The following is a 22,767-nucleotide window of genomic DNA, read 5'->3' as shown; positions in this document are numbered from 1 at the left end:
ATAAATAGTATATTATGTTATTATATGAAGCGTCTCGTGCAAAATAACTTATGTTTTTGAAGAGATAAGATGGAGCTCTCTCTTTTCTTTACTCACAAGTGTGTGAAATGATCTTGATATGAATAGTCCGCAGCACCAAATAATATAAGTGTAGTTTCTACGGTGTTGAGACGGGAACAATAATTAATCAATCAACCAACAGTGGCATTGCACACATAGGTATATATACAGTAGTTGTGTGTAGGGGTAACACTGTTCCATTCATGACACTAACTTTCCATCTACTTGTAGGTCTGTAACTAATATTACAATATTACAATTATTAAGACGCACCCAGTTGTTTGCCTCATGGGATTGTCAGTCATGAATCCATCTCTGAGCGCTGCAGCCGGATTGTTTACTGTTCAGCTTTCAGCAAAATAAGTTGTATGGACGCTTTTAAGTTTCCACTCAGGTGTAATGGTGAGATCAGTCAGCAACATAAATGGTGTCATATTAACTGATGTCAATATATCCGTTGTGAGAGAATAACTGTCAGCCCATTTTCTAACTTTATTATCTAAATCTGGAAAGGTATTTCCATCCAGACAGCTCATGCTGGGCGTCTCGCATCTTCTTTCAGACCAAATGACTTGGTGCATTGCTTTATGTCTTTCTCACTTCTGAGCCGTCACATCCAAAAACTTTATTATCTGTCATCTCCGAAACATTATATCCAACTATTGGTTATAGATTGCAGTTGTGCTGGATCAAAAACTTTTCGATACAGCGGGACACCTCATTCCCATATGATTGACCACCCTGTCATGGAGTTTGTTTTCCTCTGATCTTAAACTGCTACTCGCTCTGAGACTTCACCAATGGACTGGGAGTAGTGGAGGTCGATGAGGCTCTCTGATCACATCCATCAGAGTTGAAAGTCATCGGTCTGGTAAGATCTACTTGCATGTTGTAATGGAGATAGGCTGTGTTTAGGATTCAGGGTTTGAAGCTCAGAGTGTGTCTGGCAGGCAGAGGGTGTGTTTGCTGCACTGCAGCAAATGATGTCACTTCCTGTGAGTGTGAGTCAGGAGATTCACCCTGAAGATCTGTGGGACTGAGCGGATGAAAGATGCATGTTTTGGACCTTCCCGGTGGCGGATGTGGAGATGAGCAGATGTTGAGGTTTGAAAGGTTCTTTGTGTGAATGTTATATTTGCTGGTCTTTGTGCTCTTCTGTCAGGCATTGGATTCATTTACAGTCAGTCTGGTCCTCAGCCTTCATCTTCTTCCTCTTCCTCTCCTTGTCTTCCTCCTCTTCCTCATCCTCCTCTCCCCCCTTCAACTGCAGCATTTCTGATTCATTCATTTGCAGCAGATGAATATTTGATAGACGAACATGCGTCACTCGGTGAAAGACCTCAGGCTGCTTGTGTCTCTTCCCCACTGCCCTGAACTGTCTTTTTCTGGCTCTGGTTTATTTTCTAAACAGCTGAGCAAGCTTCAGTCCATCTCCTCCCCACTCCCTCCCCACTGCTTCCTCTATGCCGCTCCATCATCTCTCACTTTATATCTGAGCCTTCAAATCATGTGTGAATGTTCTGCTGTTAGTCTGGTGTACAGAGAGGCTGCAACAGCTGTATCAGGAAGACACCAGACTTTCAGAAATATATAAATGATCAAATTAATAGGGTCCTATTTCTAACCAGAGCAGGTGACGCAGCCATTATTGGACAATTATTATAGTCAATTTCATTTATATAACACATTTCATGCAAGAACCAGTGTAGGACAAAATGCTTTAATACAGAACAACATTTTATAACACCCATCCCTCCATCACCTCACAACTTATTCATATTACTAACATAGTTTGGGATTTGTCAGGAGATGTGATAAAGAAACACAGTGTTGAAATAACAAAATCACTCAATCAAGTAAATACAGCTGGATATATTTAACTGAACAAGTATGAAATGAAATTCAGTAAATTTAAAGTCTGCTCTTAAGAACAAGCACTAGGTTCCAATGCTTTGATGAAAACATTTCCAGAGGATCTGAGCTCTCTTAAAGACTCAACGTGGAGAAATCTGCTAAATTTAGGAGAAAACAATCAGAGAACTTGTCCTCGTTTCCATAACCCCGCGGAGTAGTCTGAGTGAAACACTGAAATAACAATACATTGCAGTGAACGGTGAAGCTGTGTTCTCGTCATGGGAATTTGGTGAGAAGTTATGAAAAAAGTAATTGAAAATCATAGTTGAAAATATGTAGGAATTCTGTATAGAATGTATACACACAGGAGTTTCCAGTGGTGCTGGTCTCTTTCTTCTCCTGTGTTTGTGTTGTTGTTGAGGTTTATTAGAACCAGAAACTACAGATATCGGCCAACCAGTGACATGTAGGCAGGGTAGGCAATGCCTACTCAAGGCTGAATATTCATTTGGAGTATTTGTTTTACTTATAGTTTATTTTTCAATTTCTGGTAGCTTATAGTTCCTATAGGTTTGAAAATGTTGGCATTTTGTGCTCTTCATGGTCCAAATGACTCAATATTGCTGTTTCCTGATGTGGCAGAGAGGCTGCACGAATCACTCACTCCTGCGCTGTCTTACTTTGAAGGCCACACCACTTACCGAAGGCCACACCCTCTCATGAAGGCCACACCTCCTCCTGAAGGCCACACCACTTACCGAAGGCCACACCCTCTCATGAAGGCCACACCTCCTCCTGAAGGCCACACCACTTACCGAAGGCCACACCCTCTCATGAAGGCCACACCTCCTCCTGAAGGCCACACCACTTACCGAAGGCCACGCCCTCTCGTGAAGGCCACACCCCTTCCCGAATGCCACACACCCTCCTGAAGGCGAAACCCTCTTCTGAAGGCCACACACCATCCTGATGGCCATGCCACTTCCCAAAGGCCACACCCTCCCCTGAAGGCCACACCCTCTCCCAAAGGCCACACCCCCTCCCAAAGACCACACCCCATCCTGAAGGCCTTTGCCGGTCATATCCAGTGTCTGGGTGTGTTTGCGCATGCGCTCAGTCCCCCACTATGAAAACCATTTGGGTAAAAATGCACATTGGTACCCTGCCTTTGGGCGTAACCGTGCTATGCTAAACGCTATACGTACCTTCGCGGTGCATTAGTGAATCGATACAGCGCTGCTCATTGGCACGTTACCAGGCAGGATGACAGCGCTAGAGACAATAAAGACTTTCTTGACTTTCTTTGGAGGAAAAACAGCAGCTTTTAAAAGATGGGAGACCTTCGAAACCCTTTGTTCCTTCCATCTTGTTCTGACCTTGCATTTGAATCCTGGTCAAACAAGGGTCTGCAGACCCTTGAAGACCTCTATATTGATGCTATTTTTCCTTCATTCGCAGACTTATCAAAAAGATTCGCTCTCCCCCAATCGCATTTATTCCGTTTCTTCCAGATCCGACATTTTGTGCGAAATCAATTTCCTCATTTTCCTAATCGCCCCCCTGAGACCTTGATGGATTCCCTTCTCTTTTTGAAAACGTCACAAAAATCCCTGACTTCAATCCTATACGATGCCGTTTTTAGAATGAACCCAGCCTCCCTTAACTCCCTGAGAGCTGTCTGGGATCGAGACCTCCAAATATCTATACCTGATGAACAATGGGGCCGTATCCTTAATCTAGTTCACACATCCTCAATATGTGCTAGACACAAACTCCTACAGTGCAAGATCTTGCACAGGAGTCACTTCACTAATGCACGGTTAGCTAAGATTTATCCAGACAGAGCAGACTCTTGTAACAGATGTAATCTCGGACCAGCGGATCACATGCACATGTTTTGGTCGTGCCCCAAACTTTTTGAATTTTGGCGTACCATTTTCGATACGTTGACGACGGTCCTTGGTCGTGCAGTGAATCTTGACCCCCTTGTCGCTCTTTTTGGATTACCCCCATCACTCGGTTGGTCGAAAACCTCACAACACATTATTGCGTTCACTACCTTACTTGCGAGGAGGCTTATCCTCCTGAAATGGACGCACTCATCCCCACCTACACATAATAGATGGATTCAAGAGATTTTGCGATGCGTGAGACTTGAGAAAATCAGATTCTCCCTGAACGGTTCCCTACATGCCTTTTATCAAATGTGGCAACCCGTTCTACTGCATATAGATACCTTGCACATTGAAGCTGAAGCACAATAAACTGAGTTGTTAATTTTTTATTTATTTTAGTTTACTATTTTATCATGTTGTTATTCTTGTTGTTGTTTTTTGGTTTTTTTATTTTTATTATTATTTATTTATTTTTAATTAATAATTAATTATTTACATACATTTTTCATTGTGATTATCTTTAACCCTTGAGTCCTTGTCTTGTCTTGTCTTGTGGTGTGAATGCTGCGAGTGAATGATTAATTTTGTTCGGGAAGGGAGATTTGCTCTCTAATGCACCTTGGTTTCATATTATGTTCTACCGTAGCGAGTTTAATTACATTGAGAGATGACCATGGTTGCACATCTGGTATGTCTTTACATGTGTCTGTACCTTCCCAATGTAAAAACCAATAAAAATATTTGACAAAAAAAAAAGATGGGAGACCAAAACCTGAGCTACCAGACCTTCAGCAACGGAAAGCTCAGAAAACTGTTCCTACTTTCATGTCAATGTGGGGATCAGAGTTTCAGCACCACTGACAGCTCTTCTTCAGTGGTTTCTGACAGATCAGCCATCAGAGTTGTTTTCATTTTGTCCTTATTTCTGTGTTTCCAACATAAACAACGGATGCGCTGCCATGTCATGAGATATATATTGGTGGGATAGTCTGGAGCCTGCTATGGAATAATTGTTCATCTATTGACGTTTTACCATCTTGATGTCGTTAGATTCACACTTGCCAGCCGAAACATATTGTAGCATCACGGAGCTGCTCTTTGCAATGCATTATGGGAGTTGGTTTGGTGGAGTTTAAATGTCTTTATTTGGGTTATATTAGGCTTATTAGTGTTGGTAATGGTTGTGTTGTGTTCTGGTTGCTTTCTTCGTGTCGTTAGTTGATCTAGTTTAGTTTAGTTTCATGTTTGGAAGTTGGCAACCAGGAGTGAGGATGGTTTTGTGTGTCATGTCGTCCTGCCATGGTGTTCCTGATTGTGTCACAATAAAAGTCTATTTTGACTGCAGTTGGTATGAAGGGAAAAGCTTACATTCATTTGTTAATCCTCCACATTGCTTGCCACACAATGTAACTGTCATTGGTGTTGGCATTGATGGTTCTCTTTCTGTTCTCAGCAAATCCCAGGTGACTGTGTCAAACCTTTGTCATGGTCACACTATGGCTGCTCTTTAGCTCCTAACAGTAACAGTTTTGTAAATGATGCATTCTCCGAACTTATTCTCTCTGACCAACAGTATGCTACCAACAGCTTTAGGCGAAGCATCTAGTCTTTGGTCTAGGAATGTTCTGAATTCCCTCTCGGCATTGGAATTGGTGTGCTGGAGGTCTCAATGTGGTCTGAGTTCTGTAAAGCCTTCACCAGAACGTGCGATTTTTGGCCATCGCAGACGAAAGATTGACAAATGTTTGGTCATGGCGCTAATTGGCGGGCGTAACGTCGCACCGTGACCCTGGGTCAGGGATGGCTGACGTCATAGTCATGAGCCTACAATATATATCAGAGCGTGTCCACTCTCTGGGGCGATTGTAGCTGCTTCTGGGACCTGCAGCCAGTTGTTTTGTTTCCATGGAATGTGTGTTATTGGAAAATGAAAGGTCATAACATGAAATGCTAATAGATGCTAGCAAATATTTGCTTTAAGACCCACTTGCAAAATACCATTCAGGTTGGCGTCTCTGTCTCTGAGCCATGACTGCGTCCATATTGTCCTCCTGCTCCTTTTGTGTGGGGATTCCTTCCCAGACGCATCGATCTCACAATGGTCATGTTGGTTTAGGACGTGATCATGTGTTGTTACATGATCGGAACCCCTCGGCTGTGGTTTTCATTGTACAGTCTGTGACTTATGAGATTGTTCAAATCACCCAGTGTGTGGAAGGCTGAAGGTGAGCACCACGAGAACACTCACACTTTAAAACTGCTCATTTGATTGTTGAATATTGTTTTGTTTAATGACTCTACACATTCAATCATTATCATCACATCAGAGCAAACGATTCATTCTGTAGCTCTAAATGATTTCAGTAGACATGATTAAACATAAATCCCTTTTGATCAAATATGAAGGTTTTCTACCCATATGCCATTTCAAAATCGGATTTTATTGTAAACTGTATTCTGCACAAACCTGACCATTGGATTTCTGTAACGTTGAGTGTGTTGCTGAGTCCATATTGATCATCTTCCATTTGTACATTTATCAATGATTTACGTTCTGTGATGTTTCTGTTAGATTTTTCATCCCTTGTTGTATTTTATTTTCTCTTTTACGTTGTAGTCTTGTTTTTGTGTTTCTTACAGTTCCTTTGGACTTATGATTTTGACCTGCATGCCTTCATCATCACCATGGTTGCCCAAGGATGTGAGTGGCTCGATAGTGACAAAGGGGCTACTTCTCCAACTCAAAACTGAAATGACTCTTATATGAAAGGAACAAATATTTAGTCACCATCCAACATTTTTGCTTTCACTCTAGGTTTTACAACTTTATCCATTTGTTCAGCAGTTTTACTGTTTGGGACAAATAGAATTCTATTATTTAGTTTCTGTCCACCACACAGTCACATATTCCACAATCGACTATAAAGTTTGAAGAAATATATCTGACATGGAGGGCAAATATCAATAGACAGAATTTGACAGAAAACCTAGAAGCCTGCTTTAAACATTTTAGTTTTTAACCTTCTATGGTACTTCATCTTCACAATGCCTCCATTTAACCATGGAACACTTGTCACATTGAACAAAGATGAGTTTTTATTTTGCTTTTCAAAAAAGTCAAAAAACTAAATTTCTCTGCCTTTTTTTTCTCTGGGAAAGATGTTGACACACTAATAATAGAATACTTTTACCTTTTGAATGTTTAATGCAATTTATTTGTCAATTGAACAGTGGAAGCTTGAAATTAATGAATGAAGTTAATGAAAAAAACCAAGGGAGCAACAAACCTTTCTGCAATCAGCTGGAGATGAACTTACTGTGTGTTGATGGGATTATAAGGTTCTAAGACATACAATTCATTGTCATTTAGATTTGAAATTTACAATTTAACAAGGATGAATATGATGTTGATCTCCAGTAAAGTAAAATTCAGGCTATGGATTTTCTCTTTACAGCAAAGTTTGACTATTACAGACAATTTTGTCTCATTTGTTTATATCTCACACGTTTTCCATTTATGCATTTTAGCTTCATTTTCTGCCCCTTTAATAAATCAGAGGGTAGAAATCAGACTTGAGAATCAGTGTCAGCTTCCTGCTTTTTCTTTTGTACAGTCATTTGCTTAAAATGTAAAGAATTACATGGATAATTTGTATCCGTGTGGATAACCCTAACCCTAACCCATGTGTTGACATGAGGCAACATTGTGATTCGTACCATAGAGGGTTAAACATTTGTGTCTATTTGATTGAACCTTCTAGACTTGACACAGTCATCATGTAGGCTGGTTGACTCTCCTTGCAGGCCAGATTGGGCCTCTGTGATATGAAAGCACTGTGACTAACTTGACTTTGTCCCGTGTCCAGCCGAGGACGGTGGCTGGATTCAGAGGGACGGTGCGCTACGCTTCAGTCAACGCTCATAAAAACAAGGTCAGTTCTTCAATGACATGGATACATTTCTTACTTCTGACACTGTTTTGTTAACTTTTTTGGTGAAATGAGTCCATGTTCAAAGACAAGGCCACAAAGGAAAATCTTTGTGGAGATGATTCATTTCCCACTCGTCATTGGCATAATTTCTCAGCAGTTTGAGGTGTTTATGCAATAAAGGTCTTTGAACACCTGCCCTAAAAAGGATGACTTATGTTGTTAGTTTGGGAAAAATGTGGAATTGACAGGTGAATCCTGATGTTGCCCCTCTGGTTGTGTTTGATCAGGAGATGGGCCGACACGATGACCTGTGGTCCTTGTTTTACATGCTGGTGGAGTTTGCTGTTGGACAGTTACCATGGAGGAAGATTAAAGACAAGGTCAGACACTTCAACCAAGCCTGAACTCAAACATCACCTGTTCACATATGTGAGATTTGTTCTGAAATATTTAGAACCTTACAGGTTAGTAGCCTTTATTACTTCCTCCAAGGTCGGAGTAAAATCATTGGTGTATATTTTTTGGTCTGTCTGTCTGTCTGTGAGCAAGATTATGTCAAAACTGCTGCACAGATTTTGTCCACATTTTCACCACGGATAGATATTAGGCCATGTAAGATTCCATTAAAGTTTAGAGGTGATCTGGAATTTTGTATTTTTTCCAGGTCAACATTCGGCAGACATCAGAAATCTCTGATTGCTCTTGTTCATTAATCTGTGATTATGTCAGTAAAAAGTATACTGAAAAACACCAAGAGGCCACCAACAGTTATTATTCATTGCCAAAGTCAGGTCATTCACTTACAATGAATGTTAAATCAAATACTTTTGCTCAGTTACATGTAGTCTCCAACAACCTTGATTGGTGTGATGAAGCAGCTGTGCACTGGAAGCACATTATACAAATGGAACCTGCAGATCTGCATCCCCTCTCGTGTTCCATCAAGCTTTCCGGGAATTATATGGGAAATCTTTTTTTTTTTTTTTCCATTTCTATTGCACAGTATAGAGACTCGAGAAGGCAATTGTAACCCCTATATTGAAAAGTTTGTCTAAAATCTGCATTTGGCTTTCTCTGCAGCTGATAAATGTAGAATTGTCAGCCTCAGAAACGGTGAAAGATAATACTAAAAATGTGGAGACATCTGACAGCGAAAGCTTCCAAAACCATTTTCAAATAGTAAAACTGTGAAACAGCTGGAATCTGTTAGACGTCTAGGAGGTCTTTGTTGGTCGTGTCTTTGAAGGCGTTCAATGGTTCTGTGACGGTGTGAATCTTCAGAGGGATTCTTTGTGTGTTTTGTAGGAACAAGTTGGTCAGATTAAGGAGCGTTATGATCATCGGATGCTGCTCAAACACATGCCTTCAGAGTTTAATATCTTCTTGGACCATGTCCTGGCCCTGGACTACTACACCAAACCAGACTACCAGGTAGTGGAGGTGTAGAATGCTAGCTATGCTGCAGCCCCCATGTCTCTCTGATCACCTTCTCTTTGCTCTGTGGGTGCAGCTGCTGATGTCAGTGTTTGAGAATAGTATGAAGGAGCGAATCATCACAGAGAACGAGCCTTTCGACTGGGAGAAAGGAGGAAGTGATGTCACTCTGTCGACCACTGCAACCACTCAACCACAGCACAACACCCGGCCCACCGCGGCCATGGTGGGGTAAGAGCCAAACTCCCACACTTTGTACACATTCACCATTTAAAGACACTACCAGAGAACGTCTTTCTAATATTCTTCCCTAAAAGGTTTCATCCAACCTCCCACTGCCTAAAAGGGATCACACAAAGTTGATTTGTTTGCAAACAAACTAGAATTTGTGGCCATCAATCTGTGTGTATGTTATGCTAACTGAGGTCATCTTCAGAAATTAGCGAGCAAGAGTTTCTGGGATATCAAAGATGGCATTGCAGCAGCTCAGGCCAAAATATCAACATTTGACCAATCCAGCACGGAAAAAAGCCAGACCTTTTGAAAGAAAGCCATGAGAACAGTCTGAAATGTTGTGAAACCGATCATAGATCATTTTTCCAGAGCGAACTGAGATGCCGTGAAATGGAATGTATGAAAAGGATCTTGTTCATGATGTTGTTCCATGACATTCCAATAAACTTAAGTGCTGAAAATACATGTTAGTGTGAGTGTAATGACGAATTTCCTTCAGAAAGGTATTGACGGCGTATTACAGATGTACATCAACAACTAAAACTGGGGCCTAAGAATTCTATTGTTTTCTAGTGAGGATCAGAGTTGGTCTTTGTGTGCTGAGTTTCTAACACGTCTGCTGTGTCCACAGAGCCATCGTGACGCCAGTCCCCGGAGACCTCCAGAGGGAGAACACTGACGATGTTCTGCAGGATGAACACTTCAGTGATCAGGAGAACGCCCCCCCGGCCCTTCCGAGCCGTGTTCCCGTGGAGAGCAGCGCCCAGCCTGCAGGAGAGGGTGGGGAGGCCTGGGACGACACGGACTTCAACCGTAACCGACTCAGGATCAGCCTCAACAAGGTGCAGTGCTTCACAGTTTGATCAGAGTGGCAACCATGTGGCCTGTGGGCTGAAAGCGCCCTGCGAGGGCTCAACAACACTGACACAGGCCCAACGTTAAAGCTTTGTGAAACATGCAGTACCACAGGAGCACCACAGGGAGTCAGTAGAAATTAGAGCAACAATAATTACCACCCTGGAAGAGTCAAAGTCAGTTCATCATGTCAACCGGACCTCAACAAGCAGCTTTTTTATTCAAGTCAAACTGCAGGTTGCTGCATCAAAGGTGTTTTTTTTATTTTTATTTGTTTTATTTGTTTTATTTACTCTATAAAACAATCTGTGTTGAAAACAGATTGAATTTCATTACAATAATTTTGCAGAACTTGTGACAACAGGACAGAAGTTAATGTCCCAGGAAGCAGGGCCAGAAACCACCGAGCCAACAAACCAACAAAACCTGAAAGAATGAGAGAAAAGAGTCAAACCACAGTATCGAGAGCAATGACAGTCAAAACAAATAACAGAGAAATGAGTTCACCTCACAGCTCGTTCATTGATCTGCAAAGTTCTTTCTCTCCACTGCCCAGTTTGATTGAAACACTTGAAGTAGGCGTTCCATTTTCATGAAGCAGCAGAGATACAATCAAGCTGGTTCAAACTGGTTCACAGGCAAGTGAGAGTGAATCTTCTGTGTGAGCAACGTTGATAGGAATGTTCATGATGAGCTGATCTTCTGGCCAAAGACCTTGGAGACGTCACAAGGTAGTTCCAGTCCAAATGTCTTCCTGTGAGCGCAGCTGTGAGCAGTGTTCAACACAAACATGCAGGAATCCACCACAACTTACAAAGAATTCATTCTCATTATATTGAGTACTAGTAATTCATATAAAGTACAAATTTACTGAACAAACAGTCAATCAGCTGGTGTGAATTAGGGCCAAGAGAAAGAGCACTGTTATTTGGGAGAACAAACGTTACGTATGGAACTAATGTTCTATTTCAGAGGCGGTGCTTTAAGCATTGGATGATGTATAACTACTAGTTTTAATGCATTTACAGATGAAACTGCAAGTGTGAATGCTTCAAGCAAACTGTTATGCATTTTCCTGTTTAATAAAATGTCAAAAGTTGACACATGAGATTTTGTTTTAAAAGCGCTTGATAGGTGTTTGAGGAGCCCAAAGTGCTCTACATAACTCATCACATTTACTCATTCACACACATTCACAGATGGCAGATATGGGAATCGAACCTACAACCTCTCAATTGGGAAACAACTGCTCTACTAATGGTTTAAAAGTTTAATGGTTTAACTCGGTTAAGGTTTGAAGAAGTTATATGCTGAGAAAGTGAAACATTTCCCCATCTGTTAACATGGGGAAAGCAGTTGCACAAAAGTTTCAATATTTTAAAAGATTGAAAAGATTTCAACTTGCTAAAACACAGAACCAATGTCCTAAAGAAGCTGCACAGTTTGATATGTGAATGGTTCAAATCGGTTAAAGATTGGAGGAGGAGGAGCACGTTAAAATCATTTTGAAAAGTTGAAATGTTTTTAAAAGTTTAAAAGATTTAAAAAATTTGAAAGAAGCTTTCAAAAAAGTTTAAAAACTTAAATGGTTTAAAAGTGGAATGGTTTAAATTGGTTAAGGTTTGAAAGAGTTATATGCTGTAGAAAATGGAACATTTCCCCATCCACTTCAATGTTGATATTCATTTTGAAAAGTTTAAATATTTTAAAAGGTTGAAAAGATTTTTTAAATTTGAAAGAAGTTTTCAAATAAGTTTACATAGTTGAATGGTTTAACAGTTGAATGGTGTAAATTGGTTAAGGTTTGACGAGTTATATGCTGCAGAAATATTTCCCCACCCCTTAACATGGGGAAACAGTTGAAATATTTCAAAAAGTTTAAAATATTTCTACAAGCTAATACATAGCAACACTGTCCTCAAAGAGCGACACAGTTTGATGTGTGAATTGTCAAAATCGGTTGAAGATTGGAGGAGTTGAAAGCTGTTCAAAAATGTACAGAACTGTGTTGGGACCATTATGTAGCCCGGACACGGGGCACCATTATGTTGGGGCCATTATGTAGGGATTTACTACCTCATATGGATCACTATTTATGTTGTGGTTGGCTATCGATAATGATTAATAATGATCAAAGATAGTTATTAATAATGTTATTGAAATGTAATCTGATCTGTATCAGAACCTCGGAGCACCACCTGTCTTAACAAGAAATGATAGCCAATTCAGTTCTATCAGTCTCATAAGATATACTAAACAGTTAATCAGGAATTTGAATTAATAGTTAAATTAATTACAATTACCAGAATTAACAGTAAAGCTTGAAGGATTTTGGAGTTCTTGACACAGAAGAGTCGACATTTCATTCACTGTTGTGCTCATTAATAAAACAGCAAGTATGATTCCAAAAATTATATTTATTAACAATGAAAACAAATAAAACACAGATTCTAACTACCTATATACAGCTGGGTGTGTGTGTGTGTGTGTGTGTGTGTGGAGAGAGAAAGAGAGAGAGAGAGTTGGAGGGAGTGTGTGTGTGAGACGTGTGATGGAACTACAAAACAAGATGGCGGAACACGAGAAGCTACATTCCAAATGTTTGTTATCAGAGAACAGGAAGTCTGTCCTGGGTCTCCACCATGTGCTGGAGAACAATGGAACATGGAAGCTAGTCTTTAGCGTCTGCTTCCTGTGTGTCTCTGCTAAAGGACCATTTCTAGAAGGACTTGATGTGGATGAGACTTGTTTTGTAAAACGTCAGGAGTCGTCAGATGGTGTTCAGTTACTGTGTGATGTTGTCTTTGATGTGATATATGTAGGATTGTGAGTTAACTAGTTAGTAAAGCAAAGATTAGCATGCAGACCCTGTGTCTGTGGCAGAGCTAACATTGGTTTACAGGTTGATCACTGCTCCTAATATCATTATCTATAGAACTCAATCACTGTAACAGAACCAACACATCTTCATAAAGTTAAACAGTTCTATCATAGCATCAAGTTTAACTAATCTCAGGTAAAGCCCAGTTGTTGTTCCCACTTCCTTGAAGGAGTTCAGTTGTTGTCCTGCTGGAGGGAAGCTGGTGTCTTCTCCTGTAGTTAGCACCTCCTGCTAACTGTGGTTGCTGGTTCTGCAGGCTGAGGAGAAGAAGATGGAGTTGATGTTTCAGGAGTCCTTCTTTGCAGCTCCTGGTTGTTCCTTTTGTCCAGACTGAGGAGCTGGTCACTCAGGTCTGTGATGGTTTTCCTGCTGGTTGAGATCAAGTGGTGGAGTGGAGGCCTCTTGTGGCAGGCCTCTGGTGTTAGCTGTATGCTAACGCTGGGTGAGCTGCCTCCAGCAACCTCCTCCTCCATTGAAGAACAGGAGCAAAACGTTTTTTTGAGAGACTCTCTCCAAAGGCCTTTGGTGAAGGTTGTGGATTCGAAGGTGTGGAATCCTGGGAGCTTCACCAAATCAGTGACTGGCTGAGAACATGGGGGAAGTGTCTTTTGAGTAGGAAGTGGGGGAGGACAAAGGCCCCCCCACTGGATGTGATGGTCAATCACATTCCTGGGTCTAAATTCATATGTCATGATTGTGTGTCATGACAAATTAAAATTGTCTTTCCCCAGAAATGAACAAACTGTCTGTGGTCTTGTGAGATCCCAGCAACGTCCAACCCACGGTCCTGGCACCAGTGGAGGAACACTTTCCTCCTGTGTGTACAATCTCCATGTCGATGGAGCATTAGCATTTGAGATGTTCAACGCTACATCCTCACTGTAGACTGAGGAGGTAGCCATATAGTACAGTTCTGGGCCAGCTGGGTGTTACTACGTCCAGACCGAGAGAACTGACCTTGTCTTTGAGGGGAACACCACAGAGGACAATGCGTGGAAGCAATAAGGTCACCTTCTGCCCTGCCGTAGATCTGCCAAACCTGGTCTGAAGCCTCCACTCCCCTGGCCACAGTGACAACATTCTGCACTCCTGGTGTGTGCATGGCTCTCAGACTGGCCAGATGTGGTGCTGCCCAAGTCAGGATCTCAGTGGCCAACCTCAATAAGCTCACAGGCCTGGTTCTCCCCTGGTACTTGATGTGAAATACCACACTGGTGTTGTAGGACCCCACCAAAACATGTCTTGCACAAAGATGTGTTAGAATTGTTGTAGTGCCAATTACACAGCCATCAGACTCCAGTAGTGACTCCAATCATGCATGTTGAGCGCTGCTTTTTCTTTTTTACAACGCTGACCACTGTGTCACGAACTGGGTCGAGAAGAGTGGTAGCTAGCGGTTCGTAACCTGCTCAGTAACAGATCTAATACAAGTAGACCACTGTCGCAATATATGAAAACAAGCGTGCAGCCGTAGAAAAACTATTCAAACTGAAAGCACCTGTATAATGAAAAACATGTGATAAACACAACAAACACGGCATTTAATCACTCAAACCAGCCGGATTGTGGCTTCAAATAAAGTACCATGAAATCTCCCAAGCACAAAGCATCAGTGAAAAACACAATCGATGGACTCAACAGGTGTAGTATGCCACTCAGCTCTAATGAAAACTGCATAGAAGCGCAGTTTGTGCAGCCCTTGGAAAATGAGAGGACTCGCAGCTCCGACCGCAGGCGACAGGCGACAAGCAGCAACAACTCCAAAGCAGTGGAAATCATGCCGACAAAGCACACGCACACACCTGTGAGCGAGAAGGTGAAATGGGACTGAGCTTCCTGTGTCACATGACGATGTAGACTGGCGCTGTCAAAGTCAGATCCTGGAGCTGCCGCCCTGCATGTGTTCCATGACAAAATTATTTTGAATAAAGTTTTTCTGACATTCTTTTATCATTTTCTGGCCTGGCCCCTTTGTGATTAGGCTTATTTGTATGTGGCCTCTGAACTGACTGCGATGAGATAGACGTGTTTTCTGTTTCATTGGCACAGGAGCTAAAATATTCCTGATGTGTACACAAACATTGTTCATTCTGGTTTTTCCACAGGCTTTAATGGGTCAACCAAAGAACTCATTTCAATCTCTAAACAGGACCGTCTGTCATTTCTCAGGTGGCTCAAGAGGAGGAGGGGGACCGAGGGGCCTGTGTGGTGTCCTCAGCTCGTTGTGGAGCCCCTGAATCTCCCACCGGTCAGGGTCGGTCTTTACGTTACCGGCGGGTCAACAGTCCCGAGTCCGACCGTCTGTCTGCGGCTGAGTGCAGGGCCGACGCCTATGGACAGAGGTGACAGGAACCACACACAACATGGCAACATCACCCATTGGTGCAATGCTAAAACCATTGTGCAAACAATGTTCCAGTATTTTAAACCTCTTTTTTTGTAATTGAAGTTTTTATGGACCTTTAAAACATTTTTGAAACGGGAACAAGAAACAACATAACATTAACATAAATCCCCATCCGCATCCCCAAGGTAACAGCATGTAAAAGGGTACGGTAAAAATAAATCTGAAGAACGAATATCTGCAATGATTTGGTATGATTAAGACGTGGAAAATTCAAAACACAAAACAATATCACTGCAATCAACACAGAGGCTTTACATCACACTTCTATCAGTTCTAATAGAGTTCCAGAGGCCATACCAATCAGTGTTTCTGTCCCCTTTCAACGCTGTGTCGCCATTGAGTTGATCCAGTCATTGAAGTGAGGGGCAACGCGGGAGATTACGGTACAGCAAAGCTCACCCAGGACCAACTCTGTCTCTGGTCCCTCAACGGAAAGGACGGTCAAAAAGTCACTGATGACTTTATCACTCATTCTTTAATCACGTGTAGCCAGGGCTGTCGTACGGAGTCCGCACTCCAGACTCCAGACGGTTTTTTATTGACTCCTTGGTGTTTGTCTCAGACTTGACTCAGACTTGACTCAGACTTGACTCAAACTCGGCCATTGGACTCGCAAAATATTTTAATCGTCTTGACTGAGTTTTTAAACCTGGGTTCTTTTTCTTAGTCTGCATCTGACATTCAGGACAGACAAGATGGAGCGACCCGGACCCGAACCACTGGTATAATCCGTCTCCTGGTTCCTGGACCAGACCACTGTTACAGTCCGTCTCCTTTGTGCTGCTTACTCTCTCTGGGCTGGCACCTCCGGAAGTCCATGATGGTCTCTTTGGTTTTTACATGTTCAAGACAAGGTTGTTGGTTCTGCACCGGTCAACCAGGTGTTTCACCTCCTCTCTGTAGTCCAGGTCATTGTTGTCACGGACGAGGCCCACAACTGTTGTGTCGCCCCCAACGTCACCATGTGACCACCAGCAGTGGGCCTGGCGCAGCAGTCATGGGTCGTCAGTATGAAAAGCTGCGGACTCAGGACGACGACACTGGAGGTGTTGGCCAGCCGCTCAGACTGGGTCTGTCTGGGAGGAGGTGTTGGCCAGCCGCTCAGACTGGGGTCTGTCTGGGAGGAGGTGTTGGCCAGCCGCTCAGACTGGGGTCTGTCTGGGAGGAAGCCAAACAGCCAGTTCCATCTGGAGGTGCTGAATCTAAAGGGGACCAGTTTGCTCAACAGATGCTGTGGGATGAATGTGTTGAACGCAGAGTTGAAGTCCAGAAACCACTCTTACTCTATGTAACCAACAAGGACATATACACTTTATCCCCCTTCCCCCTGCTGGTTGCTTAGATCACAACCTTGTCCACCTCATCTCAAGCCACACCCCCATGGTGAGCAGCCTCCATGGTGATGACTTTGACAGTCTGACCCACTGCATCACGGATTTGATCAATATCTGTGTAGTGAAGAACACTGTGCCTTCAAGCTGGTACAGTGTTTCCCTAATGACCAACCCTGGGTGACCTCTGAGATAAAAGACCTGCAGAACAAGAAGATCGGGGAACGACGAGGAGCTGGACCCTCTGCAGCTGGAGATTAGGAAGGGGAAGGACAGTTCCAGGAGGAAGCTGGAGGAGCAGCTGGAGATTAGGAAGGGGAAGGACAGTTCCAGGAGGGAGCTGGAGGAGCAGCTGAAGGGGAAGGACAGTTCCAGGAGGGAGCTGGAGGAGCAGCTGGAGATTAGGAAGGGGAAGGACAGTTCCAGGAGGGAGCTGGAGGAGCAGCTGAAGATTAAGAAGGGGAAGGACAGTTCCAGGAGGAAGCTGGAGGAGCAGCTGAAGGGGAAGGACAGTTCCAGGAGGGAGCTGGAGGAGCAGCTGAAGGGGAAGGACAGTTCCAGGAGGAAGCTGGAGGAGCAGCTGGAGATTAGGAAGGGGAAGGATAGTTCCAGGAGGGAGCTGGAGGAGCAGCTGAAGATTAGGAAGGGGAAGGACAGTTCCAGGAGGAAGCTGGAGGAGCAGCTGAAGGGGAAGGACAGTTCCAGGAGGGAGCTGGAGGAGCAGCTGGAGATTAGGAAGGGGAAGGACAGTTCCAGGAGGAAGCTGGAGGAGCAGCTGAAGATTAGGAAGGGGAAGGACAGTTCCAGGAGGAAGCTGGAGGAGCAGCTGGAGATTAGGAAGGGGAAGGACAGTTCCAGGAGGAAGCTGGAGGAGCAGCTGGAGATTAGGAAGGGGAAGGACAGTTCCAGGAGGGAGCTGGAGGAGCAGCTGGAGATTAGGAAGGGGAAGGACAGTTCCAGGAGGAAGCTGGAGGAGCAGCTGAAGGGGAAGGACAGTTCCAGGAGGGAGCTGGAGGAGCAGCTGGAGATTAGGAAGGGGAAGGACAGTTCCAGGAGGGAGCTGGAGGAGCAGCTGAAGATTAGGAAGGGGAAGGACAGTTCCAGGAGGGAGCTGGAGGAGCAGAGACGTCTTGTGCCAGCCAGCCTGTCCACGCCCCTTCATCACGACTGGTACGCTGAGCACATGGGTTTGGAGAGGCGCTGCTTTTAAACTCTCCACCTCACCTGGCAGTGTCGAGGGAACACAGGGCAAAGTGGAGGTGTTGGAGCGCTGCTCGTTAAAGAGAAGTAAATCCTCCGTGCCAGGTTTCCACCAACATCTTCATTCAGCCACTGCAGCTCCACCATTCCACTACAGAAATCCCATCCTTTCTTTATCAGCGATCACAAGTTAACGAGGACATTCATTCCCGTAATGCTCCGAGCACTTCTGCATTCAATTTCCCCTCCGCCTTTCGCATACAGCGCCCCCTACGGAGTGGATTTTGCAAGGCATGACAGGAGATTGACAGACTGACCTAAATCGGTTCCTGGTGCTCAACCATTTCTGTTCTGTTGGAAACTTTATTTTGTGTTATTGATGAACTTCTGAGTTGCTCCCGAATTATTTGATTTGCTCCTGAAAAGCTTTCCTTCTCCCGTTGAAGTAAATTTTCTTCTTTGATTGAACTGAACTGAACTGCCTTTCTTCTGCATTTTCATTGGGACTATTTAAGTTAAAAGAAGACTAATACAACATATTAATTTGAGATCAGTGTTCTGTGTTTGCTTTGTTTGGACATTTTACATGAGTAGGGTGTATATTTTAATTGTGTTGTACGTATGTTTGATGTGGGGGAAAAGAAACAGATTGATGGGTTGCATAAACGATCTTAAACTGAAAGACGAACTGACTAAAGCATCTTACATGTCAGTAGAGATACCTGGCTGGCACCCCAAACAAAAGCCTTCCCACACATTGCCCCACAAAGCCGTTCCAGTCTGGATGGACTGCAGAACGTGTCGGCCATGGGGCAGGAGCGGCAGAGGCCAAGTCATCACGCAACAAGAACTGGGCCGATGAACTGAATCTGCTTTTCAACGGATTTGATTTGATTCTGAATCTGGATTCTTGACTCCCTTCCACTGAGACAGCTGGAGGCTAAGGAGTGCTGCACCACCACTCATGAGCAAGTAGCAAACATGGTGGCCTCTGTGATGGCATGACTCCCAGTCTGTATTCTAGTTTTAAAGTCCTTATTGGTAGTTTTGCGGCCAAGGGTCTTGGTCAGTGCATATTTTTGGAACGGGTGGGAGGAAACCAGCACGACTGGAGGAAACACACCTACACACATAGAACATGCAAACTCCACACAGAAAGGCCCTGGGCCATAGATCAACCCGGGTGTTCACCACTGCAGATTAGACCCAGAGGCTTGGCTGTCTCATGGAGCGCCACTCGGCACTACTGGAGCCACTGATCAGTTAAACTCATGACTGAGCTCAGGCTCACTGTGCTGATCCAAATGTAAAGTCATTCTCTTTCAATATTAAAGACTCCAAACCACTGTACGTTACAGTTGATTGTTTTGTCACTGCTTCGATGCAGGATCTTCCATGTTCGCATCGCAATGCATTATAGAAATGATTGTATTAAACACTCTGTTTTTCCCCTCAGTGTCTCCAGAGTATTTCGTCTTTGTTTCTTCAGTGTTTACTCAGAATGTCCTCTGTGTCCCTCAGGATTTGTTCACTTTCCAATATTCAGTATTTTCTCAGCATCTCTTCAGTGTCTCCACTTTGTCTCCTCATCGTTCCCTCAACATTTCTGACATGTCGTCTGTTCATATCTATCAGGTCCAGAATGGACATTCTTGGCTCTCCATCGCGACATGTCTACTCCTCCCAGCCCGCTCAGATGCTGTCAGTTGACCCTGGTTGCCGTGGAGATGGTCAGGTCAGCGGACGACAGGAAGTGTCAGTGGCGTCCATGGACCAGGAGGCGCACAGCAATGCTTTTATACGCTCTGTCCCGCTGGCCGAGGAGGAGGATTTTGACAGCAAAGAGTGGGTCATCATCGACAAAGAAGCGGAGCTCCGGGACTTTCTCCCAACCACATCAGGAACCACTGATGAGGAACCTGAGGAACTCCGCCCCCTGGAGGAGCAGGAGGAGAGGAGGCGGCTCAGAGGTGCAGGTAGGCACCTTTCATTTGGAAGTACAATGAAATACAAACTTTATTCAGTGGAAATGGTTTCAGACGTGTCATTATATCAGGATTCTTGGGATCATTAGAGAGCAGAGAGCTTTATTCCTCCCCAGGGGGAAACACAAACTTACAACAGCTCAAGGTAAAAAGGTGAAGAACTTATCAAATTAAAGAATTAAAATATGTAAACATATGTAAATATCTAACAAGAGCAAAAAAAGAGCACAAAAAATAGAATAAGTAAAAATAAAAAAAAATTCAATAATCGATTAAAAAAGAAAGAAATCCTCTAAAAATAGAGCAAACTGCCAGCATTTCTGTACACACAGTGTAGATAGGTAAAGAGATGTACTCAGTGCAGGTGTAAGGTACACGTAGGACATTTACAGTACGTTGTTAAATGTCCTAACAGCTGTTGGGATGAATGACTTCCGGTAGCGTTCTGTTTTACACTGCGGGTGTCGGAGCCTGAAGGAGCTTTAAAAGAATTAAAAAGTCTTGGTCATCTGAATTCAATGTTAGAAAAGGTGCTTCTCATTTATTCAGCACAAAAACAAGAAAAAACTTATTTTTAGTCTGATGATGAAAATTGCTGCAAAATAAGCTGAAACACTTTTAAACTCGTCCAAAAGATGATGAAAGCTTTTGTATCCAATCTGAAGACGGTGATGGTGATGTTGAGCATAAACATCAATGTTACTCTGCTGTCTGAAAAAGTACAACATCAATGGTGTAGCTTGTGTCTCCTGCTGGATGGATGCATCACTGCTCTGTTTCCATCAGAGTTCAATGACCTAGATCAGTGTTGTTCAACCACTGTGCCGCCAGATCTCGTCAGGTGTGCCGTGGGAAATGATCCAATTTCACATTTTTTTCTAAAAAACATTAGGTTTCACAGCCGCTGTCGACTGTGAGAGCAGTGTGTTGAAGAGTAATGATGTATAAATACTCTTCACCACTAGAGGGCAGCACAGAACTTTGCCGGTGAAATGTAAAGTGACAGACGTCAGAGTGGTTCATCTCCACCTCCTGCTACCATCTTGTATCAAAGTACTGTGTCAGTGACAGTAATGGAGAAGTTTTTGAAAACCAGGATCTCAGCTCTTCATCCATCAGGTCCAGGTTTCACACTGACGGAGGCACTATTAAAAAAGTCCTTGTTTTCTGGATTTACTGGATTCCTGTGGTTAAAACTTTGATGAGAAAGACTTTATATTGTTAATAGAGGCTACAGAGTTTAACATTTTAACATTTTCAGGTGGTGGTGTGCCTCCAGATCTTTCCCCCCAAAAAAGTGTGCCTTGGCTCAAAGAGGTTGAAAAACACTGATCTAGAGAGCACAAGAAAACTCAACAGCATTTATAAAAGTCACAAGACGACACCTATATAGTTCTTTAATCAGAAGAAGCAAAGCTTGGTAGGTCAACAGAGAAAATGACTTTCATGGCTGAAGTTAAAGCTGTGGAAGATCTGTGTTCTCAAAACGGTTTCCAAATATTAAAGTGATGCCAGTTTCAGTGTCGGCAGCCAATTCGCATGTCACTATTTTTCTCTTCTTTTGGATTTCGTCTGCGAGAATCTGAATTGTAAATACATTTGTTAATCTGAAACTGCTGTACATTTCGTCACATTAATTCATACACATACGCACACACAGTCGGACCACTTTACTGCTGCAACTCTGCAATTTCTGACTTGTGGGCCTAGTAAAGGTTAATCTCGTCTAGCTTAGCCCAGCCTGACTAACCTAACCAGAAGATAACAGCAGCAGTGAAACGACGTGTCCCCGACAATCTGGTTTTTCCTGCTTCTCCTCCAGATGTGTTTGGCGTCCCCTCAGAGGCAGCCTGCTTTGAGCACTGTGTAATTGTTGTTTTTGGAGGTAATCTGATTATTCTGATGAGGTGGGGCTTCTTTCCATGCAGGGGGGGAGTTGGTGGTCCGTCCTAAAACTCACACTCGAGAGAGCAGCCGAGGGATGATCACCCTGACGGAGGAGGAGGCGTCGAGGAGGAGCGGCGGCAGCCCGGCACAGTCGCCCTGCCACTCGCTGCCGTCGGGACGTCCTCGCCGGAGGGAGTCGGACCCCACTGGGCCTCACAGACCGGTAAGAGACAGCAGAACCATCAGAGAGCTCAGGAGGCTCAGCTCGGGGGCTTGGGGGACCTTGGAGGAGCTCAGAGGGGCTCAGAGGGGCTCGGGAGGCTTGGCTGCAGGTTCCTGTGTTTAGTGTACTGAAAGCGTCACAGTGAATCATCCATCCATCCATCCATCCATCATCCATCCATGAAAACATTCCGAATCTGAAGTATTTTCTGATCTCATTCACAGATACAAGCATCAGGAACAGTCAGATTTATGTTTTTGTATTAACTTCATCTTAATTCTTTTTAAATTGTGCTTGTTTTAAGATCTTGCCATATCTCCAAACAATATCCTGATTAAAATAGGAAAGGAAGCCCAGCAATTATCCACAAGTTAGAAAGGAAAATGTTGGTTTAACAAGAAGCTCTCAGGTAGAAGCAACCCCAGGTGAGAGCGTCTTCATCTACCTGGCAGGTCAGACCAGAGCTTTGGAACTTTTCTGAACAACATACATGTTTTCAAACACTTTTCACCAAATAAAATTCAACTTTAGCCTTAAAACATGTTGCTCTTTAAAAATGACAATAACGCAGCTAACACTTGGGAATTCA

At 43.4% G+C, this 22,767-nt stretch overlaps 1 protein-coding gene across 1 annotated transcript in view; it reads left to right on the top strand.

Annotated features, from left to right (window-relative positions):
- The window catches only part of LOC308146460 (tau-tubulin kinase 1-like), a 190,782-nt gene that overhangs the window by 108,436 nt on the left and 59,579 nt on the right, over positions 1 to 22,767 (top strand). The window contains exons 7-15 of the mRNA XM_080518287.1: positions 6,427 to 6,510; positions 7,676 to 7,741; positions 8,029 to 8,121; positions 9,047 to 9,172; positions 9,252 to 9,406; positions 10,041 to 10,251; positions 15,315 to 15,487; positions 19,719 to 20,059; positions 21,997 to 22,178. Coding sequence (XP_080374413.1) covers positions 6,427 to 6,510; positions 7,676 to 7,741; positions 8,029 to 8,121; positions 9,047 to 9,172; positions 9,252 to 9,406; positions 10,041 to 10,251; positions 15,315 to 15,487; positions 19,719 to 20,059; positions 21,997 to 22,178 — 1,431 coding nt within the window. The remainder of the gene's footprint in view (positions 1 to 6,426; positions 6,511 to 7,675; positions 7,742 to 8,028; positions 8,122 to 9,046; positions 9,173 to 9,251; positions 9,407 to 10,040; positions 10,252 to 15,314; positions 15,488 to 19,718; positions 20,060 to 21,996; positions 22,179 to 22,767) is intronic.

This window comes from Blennius ocellaris, assembly GCF_963422515.1.
Source record: "Blennius ocellaris genome assembly, chromosome: 3".
Classification (NCBI taxonomy): domain Eukaryota; kingdom Metazoa; phylum Chordata; class Actinopteri; order Blenniiformes; family Blenniidae; genus Blennius; species Blennius ocellaris.
This window is presented reverse-complemented; position numbering and strand designations above follow the sequence as displayed.